This window comes from Lepidochelys olivacea (assembly GCF_965140295.1).
Source record: "Lepidochelys olivacea isolate rLepOli2 genome assembly, chromosome: 8".
NCBI lineage: Eukaryota > Metazoa > Chordata > Testudines > Cheloniidae > Lepidochelys > Lepidochelys olivacea.
In genome coordinates, this window is record NC_140418.1 from 96398423 (window position 1) to 96410834 (window position 12412).

The 12412-nt window shown below is 41.2% G+C and overlaps 1 protein-coding gene across 2 annotated transcripts in view; it reads left to right on the forward strand.

Annotated features, from left to right (window-relative positions):
• Positions 1-12412, forward strand: part of GLIS1 (GLIS family zinc finger 1) — a 258681-nt gene that overhangs the window by 202753 nt on the left and 43516 nt on the right. For both annotated transcript variants that reach the window (XM_084637848.1, XM_084637849.1), the window contains 2 exons: positions 5708-5869; positions 10077-10187. In XM_084637848.1, the coding sequence (XP_084493974.1) occupies positions 5708-5869; positions 10077-10187 (273 nt within the window). The remainder of the gene's footprint in view (positions 1-5707; positions 5870-10076; positions 10188-12412) is intronic.

The window sequence follows — 12412 nt, forward strand, 5'->3', positions numbered from 1 at the left end:
TATCATCCACAAAATAAAAGCCATTCTGGGAATGCAGATCACTTTGTCCACTGTATTTAAAGGATCAGCTGTCATCAGTCTGTGTCTGATGGCATGACCCTTTCTCTGTCAATAGCTAGAGCTGTCATTTTAAGGAACTGGGAGGCCACTGTTACCCTTGGCTGATTTTGGAAAAAATGTAGGGCTAGATTCAGAGCTGGCATCAGTAGGCACAAATCCATTTGGCTTCAGTCGAGTCACTGGTTTCTGCCAGCCCTGAATTTTCCCCCTAATATTTTACCCAGGCTTCATTAAACTGTTGTGTACTTTTTTTCTCTATTTGCTTTCCTGTCATTGCTGATTACCGAGATATTTGTGTGTAAATAGAAGCTTTCTCTCTGCTGTATAATTAGTCTGCTCCTCCTGTCCAGTTCATTCATTGATCCTGAAATCCAGTGTTTTCCTTTATTCTACAGAACTGTGGAATCAAACATCACAAATGAAGACTGTGCTTTACCAAGTTCCAACAGTAATAGAAAGAAGGGTGTCTTCCTTGTCACATACTCCAATTAATATGCCAGGACAATGATGCTAGACCAATCCTTTCACCACCTGTACCAACTCATACTGATCCATGAGCGGTACCCACTCATGTAGAATTTTGTTCCTAGGCACTAGGCTGAGACCACCATCAGATTGTAATGACTTCAGGTCACTGCTGATCTCAGCTACATTGAGCTGGACTCTGGGGGATGACCTAGAGGTGAAAAGCCCCATATCCCATTACCAATCCCCTGAGCCAGCCAACTACCTGAGCTCGGGCCACTGTTTTCTTTCTTTTTGCCTCCAATTTACAGTACTTTCTAGAACACAAGTGATCCAGCTCCCTGGGGATGCTGAAAGCAGCTGCTGGGTCGGCAGTTCAAAGCAATATTTTATGTAATCATTTCATATGTGACACAATAGTATTTAAATTACTTAGCCAAGCAGGTGCTGGAACATCTGCATATCTGGCTAGTTTCTAGTACGAGTTGTGATCATTTTGTAGTTGGGAATCACTTTCAGACCCATTCTGACAATGAACAAGGGAAATCTGGGATTTATTTCACACCCCGGCAGCAATGATTATCAACCTATCCCTGCTTCCACTGAAGTCAGTGGGAGCTTTGCTATCGACTTGAATTAGGATCAGGCCTTGCCTTTCTGTTAGTTAGTCACTCGTTGGAAGCCTGCAACACAATCCATGTGTATGTGTGAGAGAAACAAAGAATGTGCTGGAGTTTGGTCGGTTGCACTTGGATAACTAACGTAAACTCTCTTGGTGAAATCCTGATCCACCTGAAGATAATGACAATCCTTCCATAGACTTCAGTAGAGTGAGGAATTCACCCTCTCTCCTGTCTTTGATGTCTTTCATGCAAGTCTCTAGTAAACTAGCATCACACCAGAAACTTAGTTTCTGTAAATGATCATTTTAAAATACACCTCACTTTTAAAAACTCCTCCATGCAGCTGAGTTCAAGGCTAACAGACTTTGTTTCTCAAATAAACTATTTGAGATCCCAAATGGTTGAGGGGCAACGTCCTCTCAGTGCAAGCAGGAGCACCCCTAGCCAGATGGAAAATGTGTTCCACACCCTTACCCCCCACCCACACTCCTGCAGCTGAGTCAAAACAAAAAACAAAAAAACCCCAAACCTCCCAGCCTCCCAATCAGAGCAAGGCAGGCGAGTCGGGGGGAGAATGGCAGAGCAGTTTGCTGCTCTTTGGAAGCTTGCACCTAGGGCATACCATGCTCACTTGCCCCCGTAGAACTGGCCCTGTATGCAAGGATGATGGAAAATGAGCAATGCAGTAAAACTGCAATGGAGAGTAAGCTGGGCAGGGAGTGGAACTCACCCGAGTGCAATACACAACACCTATCCCTAGGAAAACAGTAGAGATGGTTGAAAAAAAAATTCCCCACAGCAAATTTTAACTTTTTGGCAAAAGAATGAAAAATTGAAAAATTTCAGCCAAGAACTGAAAAATGTTGGCTGAAAAAGTTGGCCTGAAAACATTTCCATTCAGAACTGCTGCCATGGTGCTTCGTACGAATGTCAATTCTGGTGCCTCATGCACTCATCCTCCTTTGTGGGCCAGGCTTCCAGACTATATATCCCATGATGCAGCATAGCCACTCCTCTTGCTGAGCCACTGCAGTGTAACATGGAATTCCCTGTCTGCAGTGCATCATGGGAGCGGTATGATGTAAAAACCTGGCCCACAGAAGAGAATAGAGGAATGGGGCACTGCATCAACATTTTTATTTTTTGAACAAAAGTTTTCAGTTTTGGGGGTGTTCAGTTTTTCAATGAAAAGTCCAAATTTTCCACAGAAAGCAGATGCTCTTTGCAAAAAATTGCCATTTGTTGAAAACTCAATTTTCTTTGAAAAAAAAATTCAAGAGACGATTTTCAGCCAACCCTGGTAAACAAAAGAGCAGTGCATAATGATTTATTTATGTCAGGATTTTAAGGTTCTGACAATTCGATCTTATTAGCACATGTGATGATCTGAAATTACATTCGCGGATGTATTTGTAAGGCCTGATCCTGTAAGGTGTAAGTATCTTTAACTTCCATTAGCATTTCACAAGAGCAGGCTTCTACTAGTGTTACAGTAGTTACTAGCTGGAAAGGCATACAATAAATGTATGACATGCAGTATTTGAGGAGAAAGTACAGCTCCAGTTAATACAATCTTGGATGAGCTTAAATTTTTGCAAAATGCAACGAGCGGGTCTAATGTATCCTTGGTAGTCTCAGTTTACTTCTTGGAAATATCACTTACATTACAGGAACATGAACCAGATCCTCAGCTGGGGTAAATCTGTGTGGCTCCTTTGAAGTTTATGGAGTTTATACCACTTTACACCATCTGAGATTCTGGCCCATAGAATTTGCCATGCCAAATCAGATATTTGGCATCCAGTTTTATTTACTACAAGGAGGGGAGTTTCCTTCTGTTTTTTGTTGTGTAAAATAGGGACCAGGCAAAACATCTGGAAATATGAAATGTAACAGGCTTTTAAAAAACAGCTGCAGTCTTGAAGCAAAGCGAAACAGAGAAACGTATTTCAAAAGTGTGATTATATACTTCTAAGAGAGCAATGGGTAATGCTGCAAAAAATACAAGGTACCAGGGTACATTTGATTGATTCTAACCACATGTGTTGGGAGAGCATCTGAGTCTGTCTCTCTAATTTTTTGCATTGTGACAAAAAGATGCATATTAGGTTCAACATGTTTTATTCAGTAATACCAAGTGTGTGTGTGTGTGCGTAAGAAGCAAGCTGATGACCAGTTAGGAAATGCAATAAGACCACCTGGTTAATTCACCCCTTCCTGTTATGTATCATATACCAACAAATTCTATCATTGCATACTTCAAACTACAGATTAGCATCCATACTGGAAACTGATAAAAGAAACCATTCTAAATTAGTTTTGTAGTGCAGCGAAACAGTACCAGAACAGAAGCTATGATGCTTATGTTTAATCTTTAACTAGACTCTGTACTTCTTTCACACCAAACCATCTGTATTTCAGTCCAAGAGAGGGGCTGATATTTCAAGGGAAAAGAAATTATATATAGGATCACAAATATACCAGTTCATGTTAATAACATAAATTTTAGAAATGGACCTTGGAATCCTGTAGTATAATAGAAACAAAGCTAAACAGGAAAAGGTCTCATATTTTGGTAATGTCACTTGCAGTTAGGTGGTATGTTCCTTCAAAGATCTAACAACCCTTTCAATTTACTTCTGTTGGCTTTGGATCAGGCCCTCTACTTTGTCCATGGGAGTTGAAGGCACCCAGCAACTACTAAAAAAACACTTTGTACTGTGCAAAATCAGTTAAACTCACCCATATTATTTGTACAATCAAATTCTTTTTCTCTTTCAGATCTTAACATTTTTATAATAATAGAACTCTGAGTGTAATAATGATCATTCTTATTATGCATGTGTCTATAGAATCTGAATCAGTATCTGTTTCTCTGTATATACGCAGATACTAATTCACACATGCACTTGCGAAATTCTACTCACCCACTATCCAGTGTGGAGAGTGTCTGAGCTGGTGAGTTTTTATGATAATTTTGTAAGACTGACATATCCTCATGAACACTAGTACTTTTACATCTGCAATTGCTAGCTATAGCTCTTAATACTGCTTGTCCACATCTGTATTGGCTCTTGACCTATAGGATTTGTAATAGATGCTACACAGCACTATAAACTACCACTTTAAGCTTTCTTAATGAAACCAGAACAGTAAAAGCCAGTGTTGCTCAGGTAACCAGCTATATCAATGTGGAGAATAGAGCAAGCAGTTGGGGTGCCAGGTGCAGGCAGGCTAGAGTTAGCAACAGGAGAGTTCATTTGAATGGATCAGGAGGTGGATCAAATCATCTTCTGTAGTCTGTTTTATACTATGCACTGTGCAGGATTTCAGTTCTCTGAAAACAGGTTCTTCTGTGCCACACAGATTCTCTCCGTCCTGTGTGTGGCAGCGGATTGTTATACCCCACAAAGTTTCTTGTGCCAACTCATTTTATACTCCTGGGGGCATTCTGTCCCAAAAAATTAAAAATACCATGCCAAAAAATTAAAAATTCTGCACACAATATTTTGAAATTCTGCAAATTTTACTTGTCAAAATAATGCTATGCAATCATGCCACTTTTAATTACTTTGGTAATTTATTTCAAAATACCTGTCAGCAAGTATGTCTGTAACAATACACGACACACACAAAAATTCCCCCAGGAGTAGAAAGTTAAAGAAATGCCTATGACAACGCAGTTCCTGTTTCTCTGCCCCCTATCCTTCTAGAGCCTAGCGGGGGGAGGGCAGACACCCACAACCTTTCCCACCAAGAGCCCACCTTCGGGACCCCCTCAGCCAATACACCTGCACCCCCTCCCCCTCAGAGTGCAGCCGCAGTGCCCCCCCAGCCCAGATACCTGCACCCCCTCCCTCCCAGAGCCCAGCCACAGGGCCCCCCTAGCCCAGACACCCGCCCCTCTCCTCTCCCCAGAGCCCAGGGATCCGGAGGGAGAAACAGCCTGATGCTGGCTCCCAGGCTTGAACGGAGTTTCCTGTGTGCCGCCTTCTCCTTCCCTCGGGGCATGCTGGGAACTGCAGCTGCCAGAAACCCTCTAGCTCCCTCTCCCTCCCACCAGCAGTGTCTTCTATGTGCAAGCTGGGCTCTGCAGAGTCCAGTGGCCTCTAGTGGTGACCAGCAGCACTGCAGCCCATTTCTGTGGAGGAAAAGAAATTCTGCGCGCACAATGTTAATTTCTGCAAAATTCTGCATTGTGCAGTGGTGCAGAATTCCCCCCAGAGTAATGTTAAAAACACTGTTAAGAGAACACTTCAAAAGCTGAATGCTTGTTCTTTCTTTAAACTTCCTTACCAAGACCATATCTTTAAGGTTCAGCACTGCACACTGAAAGTGTGAGATATTTATAATAATATAGTATTATCTATCCACACACCATGCCTTTCATGATAGATGAAATTAACAGCACAAAATGATGTGTTTCACCCATAAATTTCAGCAGATGTTTGAGTTTTGGTTGATTTATTACATGTCTAGCTTGGGTTTTAACTGTACTCGTGGCTGTCCATGGTTTATTTAATAATGCTTTACAGAGATGTTTTGTGGCTTTATTACAGTTTGAAGGGTGCAACAAGGCATTCTCTAGGCTTGAAAACCTTAAGATTCACCTGCGGAGTCATACTGGAGAGAAACCTTACCTATGTCAGCACCCTGGCTGCCAGAAAGCTTTCAGTAACTCCAGTGATCGGGCAAAGCACCAGCGCACGCACCTGGATACTGTAAGCATTACCTTATTTCATATTATGGCTTGCACAGAGAGTTTAAACAGGCTTTGTACAGGATCTGCATTGAAACTGGCATATGGCAGCTTCCATTTCATGAAAATGTCTAAATAATAAGAAGTGAAGGAAGAGGTGCTTTGATTTTTAGCTGCATGTATTGATTTAAATAATGGAGGATTTTCATTTAACCATTGAGGGCAAAATTCTATTACCCTTACTCAAACCGAGGAATACCTTACTGTGGGAATACTCCTGGAGTAAGGTGTTGCTCACCTTGAGGAACTGCTTGTAGAGTAAGATACTGCTCTGTGTGAGTAAAGGGGGTAGAATCAAGGCTTGAAAAATTGTTGCTGTAAGAAATTCAATAGTTTTCTTGCTTATTTTGACAAAGTCTGATCTAAATGACCACAGGAACATGGCAAACACCTTAAGAGAAAATAAATTAATGGACTCAATTTTGTAAAAAAAAAAACCCGCCCCAAAAGGCAAGAATACATCAACCATGTGTGATGTGTTAATAATGCTAATGATTAACTAACTGCACTGAAAATGAACCATAAGTACCAAGTTCTTCTCGCATGTAGACATGGTAGACCTCAACTCTAATGTTCTGCTCTTAATGCATGCACAGCACATGGGACCTGCTCCAAACCCTACTGATGTTCGTGGGAGTCTTTCTCTTGACTTCTGTGATGGGCTTTGGATCAGGCCCTTGGAGAGCATGCAAGGAGGGCAGAATATCTTCTGTGTGATTCTCAGAAGAGGAGTTTTACCGAAGTGTATCTGCAGTGGGTGAACCTGTGGAAGAAGACACACAATGTGCCTTTCTCCTTGATCCATAATAAAAAGGCCATGTTAGCTGGCCCCTGTCGAGGATGTTTGGGGTTTCTGACATACGATCCATTCACCAGGGTTTTTTTTTTAAGTAGCCATTCTAAAAATTTTAATTTGTGCTGAAGCTGCCCTAAATCCTGATACAATTAACTCGCCAATTTTACGGCAAAGGAAGCAAACAGACATCATAGGCCAATTAAGTCCCCAGCCTAGAGCTTGTGAAGAATAACAGCAAGAGTCTTTCCTTTGTCTTTTTCAAAGAGGTGAATGTATGATTTAACATTTGGCCGAGTGTTTATAGGGCAGAACTTTTGAGTTTAATTGATATTTACTCTTTAAGCAGCTACACATTTCAGACAGTGCAGCATTAAGGAATGCGTAATGTACATTATGCCTTGCAAAAACAAACAAGCAAGAGAAGCGAGTCAGTCACATTTTCCAAACCCAAGCACACTTACAATAACAATGTTTTATTTATTTGAAAGTCAACCTGAAATATTTGAATTTGTAATTAGTTCTAAAATGTGTCTTTTGAAACTGAATATACTGTATGGGATACACATTTTTGAAGTTTAACTGCTTGAAGTTAATATAAAAACATATATATAAGCTTGACTCACAAATGGAATATCATTTAGTAGAGCTTTTGTACAATTCTATAGTACACTGAACAAAATAACCCAGAGCTCTTGTGTCTGTTCATCTATGTGATATTGCAAAGAAATCTCTAAACTTAGCTCTCTCTTTTCTTCTCCTTTTCTCTCTGTTTCTTTAACCTCTGAAATGCTCATACATCAGCACAAAGGTACAGTAATCATTTTTGACTAACTTTCCAAAGTGTCTGGAACTGTTGTTCACATTTCCCTGCTATAGGTTCTTTGAAATTCTCATTATATTCATATTCTGATGAAACTAACGTTCATTTGCCTGCTTCATTTAAGACCTGTGGTTTTTATTTAGTGTGTTGCCTGTTTTAGAATGTCAGCGTAAACAATTAATGATGCATGTATTGTTTTACTGTAAAAACTGGAGCCCAAAGGACCCAGGGACCCCTTTAAAAACTGACTACATATCGAAGGACTGTGTGAATGTCCAAGCAAAAAAGATTAGGCTATTAAAGATGGGCATTTTTCTGATCTAGTTTCCCCATCGCTAATCACGGTACCATGGCTAGAAAAATATTCTGCTGGTTCTTCTATTAAGGAATTTATTAAAGGTTTCCATAGTCCTTCCTCACATGTCTGTTCTCTGTGTATTCTAAAGACTCTCAATAAATCAACTTTCCTATGTAAGTTTCTGAGTAGATATTGTGTTAGCCTTTAAGGCTTTGAGTTGGTGAATGATCCTATTATTCCTTTGGAAATTTCCTCCAGAGGATAAATAACTCTGTTCCTTATACCAGGAGGCACCTAGAAAGAAAAAGGATTTACATGGATGCTTATTTCATATGGAGTGCATTTGGTATTGATTTAAAACTCTGCATGTAGGTCAATCCATCATTTATCTTCTCAGAAAGGAGAATATGTAAATAATTACAGTGACCTGTTAGTTTGGGTTGGTTTGATTAAATAACTGAAATTACTAGGTCACATTTCCCACGGTGAAAGCAGAATTAGGGAAGTTATCTGTGCTGCAATTAGGAAGGGGTGTCATCACTCTTCCAGTGCTGCTGAAATTCATTTTATCTGTACTAAGCCATAGCTACTGGGCTTTATCCAAATGAAGTGTAGGGTTTTATCTAAGCAGAACCATAGCATGGGAATGCAGCTCCAGACTACAGACTGCAGAATCATGATTCCATCACTTTCCTCTGCGGATGACCCCTTCTGTGCAAACCAACGGTGCAAATGGCACCCTATATTGCCATTCTGCTGGGAGCCCCAATCCCACTTCTCCCTTGCTGCCTTTACATAAGACTTTAGTGGTGCAATTGGGCTTGTGTGCACTTTGCACTGCAGGTGAAAGTGACCATGTCGGAATGCTTTCTATGAAAAGAGAAGAGGTTCAAATGTGTGATGTCAGCCCTTGAAGGTGATCAAATCATAAAGGTGAGAGGCCAACCAAACTTTCTGGGAGGGCACTAAAAGAACTTACTGGCACATGTACTGAGGCCCCTCTGGTATAGTACATTGTCATGATGGGTGAGCAGGCAAGCAAGCTGCAAAAAGCCACAGGAAAAAAAAAGCAAAATTAGCCTCTGGTTAGAGGCTTTGTGAGGCTTGGCATGAGGCAATCATTTGTTACCACCTGATTGTGAGCAAGTACCTTGGGAATAACAAATTCATTTAGGATTTCCCTAACAGTTTAAAGGTTGCCTTTTGTTGTCAAGGCCCAGAGGTGGCACAGCCAAATAAAACATTTGGTCAGGCTTGCATTAGCTGGAAGCTTACCATGAGGGCCCTGCAGCTGTTCTGTTCTAATAGGAAGGAGCTTTGATACCCTCCAGATAGAGAGAAGTGTTCTTCCTACAGGTAGGAGAAGTATCTTTCTACCACGTGAAAGGAATCCATTGGAACTCATCAGCTAAACTAGGCTGTTCTTGCCGCTGGAAGATCTTCATGTTCTGCCATCTAGGAGAGGTAACCTCTGGCAGATACTATTCACAGTTGGAAAGGGCTTTCCCTGGCAAGGTCAACAATGCTGGGTTTTTCTGTATTTGTTGATTTGCTGTAATGTTTGTGTTTAGTGTTGTTTGTATGAGTATAAATTGTGTAAATAAAGCATTTGTGTTATTTAAAACAGGAATGGGAATAATGTATGAAAGCACTCTGGTGTTAATGCCTTTAGCTTTTGCTTTGCAACATATGTGACACTGTCTGTGTAAAACCAGTAGGAAGTCAAAATAAGGAACCAAGTTTTTTCTTTTTTTTGTAATTATACTTAAAGATCTTTGCAATACTGTGTTACATACTGAGTGGATTGCATACAAAGTAAATACCTCTCCAAAGAGGCAAAAAGGTACTATTTTTGTACTTGCAAAAAGTGGAAATACTATAATGTTCTCAAAACCCAACAATTTATTTCTCATTATGATTTAATTCTGTCCAGTAATCAATCCCCAAAAGTGTAAGAGTACAGATGTGTTAAGTGCTCTCAGGGTTTGGACTGACTTCAGAATATGAGCTGTCATTGCTGTTCTGTGTGCGCCACAGCTGGCCCGCAGCCAGACTTGTTATACACAGAAGTATTTGCAAAACTAGAGGTTGCAAGCTGAGCAAACAGCTTGGGGTTTTACAATAAGTTTTCACATAAATTATAGTCTCTAGCTATTTTGTATTCTAATTGTTGAACTCAGGCTTCATATCATAAAGGTAGGTGCCTATAAAAGCTGAAATCCTTCCCTTTCTTTCTCTTTTCCATGCATTTACAGAAACCATATGCCTGTCAAATTCCCGGGTGCTCCAAACGCTACACGGATCCAAGTTCCCTGCGCAAGCATGTGAAAGCTCATTCTGCCAAAGAACAACAGGTGCGTAAGAAGGTAAGTCCATCGATCAAAACTGTGGCATGCTCAAATGAACACTTACTGAAATTTCATCAGTATGTTTGTATTTAATTGGTCTGTGATTTATGTTTTTTCAAATCAGGATTTCACTGTGTTGTTACTAGGTGAAAATTGAACTTCAGTTCAGTTTCCTGATGGTTTTTCACTGGTGCCAGTCAGACTACCATTTTCTTGTTGCAGTGATTTTTAATGCTATTTGTCCCCCCTTGCAGAGCCGTTTGCTCTGCACTATTAAATCAGGCCCTTCTTTCAAATTACCTCCTGTTCATCCTTCTGACCTATGACTCCAAATTCTGCTCTCATTCACACCCAAATCAAATGGGTCGCTTAGTTTAGCAGCTCATTTAAAATATGGATGAATCCCACACCTGAATAATTTATAAATGTCAGGAAAGATGTGGTATTTTAGTAGGTTAGAAAAAACACCCCCTATAGATCATAAGGCCTTTGTTTTAAACACGTTTATAGATCATTTCAAACCCACACTGCTCATTATGTATTTACTAGTATTCCATCCAGCCAAATATTTTATTAAAAAACCCATGGGTTTCTATGGGTTCAATCCTGAATTCATTGTTATTTTTGTTATTATTGGGATAGCACCTGAAGGTTCCAGGCAAAGATCAGGGCCCTATTAAAGTAAGGCATTGTTCTCTAGTTAATGAAAGGATGGCAGCTGCCCCAAATAGCTTACAGTCTAAGTATATGAGAGGAGATAACATGTGGATACAATAGATGAGGGGATGTGGGGGATTACAAGATAACAATGAGGCAATTGTGATTAGCATAATAAGCAGCAGTCACAGCACACCAGCAGCCTAGTCATTGTTCAGAATTTTGTAGGCATCATAGCAAGGTGAGGTTTAAGGATGATGGAACGGAAGAGAGGTGACAAGACTCAAGAGTGGATACAGGTAGGAAGCAGATAGTAGTGAAGAGCCTCAAAGGTGAGGACCAGAAGCTTGTACTTAATGGAGTGGAGTGCAGGAGCCAGTGGAGGGACTCAAAGAGAGAGGCGACAGTATCACAATGGAGGTTATTTTGACAGCAGAATTTGAAGGGACCATGGAGGAGCAAGATGGGTGTCAAGAAGACCAGAGAGAAAGTGGTTGCAGTACTCAGGACTGGAGATGATAAGGGACTAGATAAATGTTCATGATTTGGACAGAGAAAGGGCCAGAATTGGTCTTGGCATGGAGGAGGAAGAGGCAAAAGCTTTGGAAATGGCCTAGGTGTACATGTGTAGGAGAGGCCAGAGTCAGGGATGACTCGCAGGTTACAGGCCACAGTGATAGGGTGTCCTTATCTGGTAGAACTCCCAGTGAAGTTCTGAATTCAGCGTGGGTTTTTCCTTGACAAGGAGTGATACCCAAATGCTCTGGTCTCCCTCTTCTTGTGGAGCGGCTGGGAACAGACCAGTAACAACAAGAAGTAAAGGCAGTAGGGACAGGAGATGAAATAACAGCAGCAGCCCATGATACCACCAATAGCTCCCTACATGGGGTTTCAGATCTACAGTTCCAAGGGTTCTGGTGTAAGAGGTGATGAAGAAAGAAGGCAGTGGAGCCAGGAGGAAGATGGCTTTCTGTGGCATCATCCCCCATGACCCTCTTGGGCATTTGCAGTGCAAAATAGCCCTGTCAGCACTATATTGTATGGAAACACCCTCTTGCTCCATACCTGTCTCTCCTGTGGGAGTAGCTGAAGCTGACTGCTGGAGGGGTTCTGATCACAGATTGTGTCCGAGTGGCATGACTCTCATGTGTAGTCTTTCCTCTTCCCCTGGAATTCTGTGGTTTTGCCTCTAGCTCCTTTAGAGTGCTTTATGCGCACCATTTTTTATAGTGGCCTGTAAGAGCGCAGCAAGTTCTGAGACCCTGAATAGAGATACAGAGCTCTTCTACTGACTCACGCTGATGTGAGGACCCTGCAAAGAGAGGCAGTTATTTCTGCTGATTTACCCTGGCAGCCAGATCACATGGGACCTATTATCTCCAAATTCGAAGTATGAAAAGGTTTAAGAGCCCAGGAGTTTCCAATCTCCTCTTTGGATTTTCCCCATGAAGGAGGTGATTTCACTAGTAGTCAGAACTTCATGATTGGGCCATAGGGCCCCACCCTGCAAACACTTCTGTGCATCCTTAACTCTAGGTATGAGCGCAGTCCCTTTGACTCCAAGTATATAGGTAGGTGTTTATAGG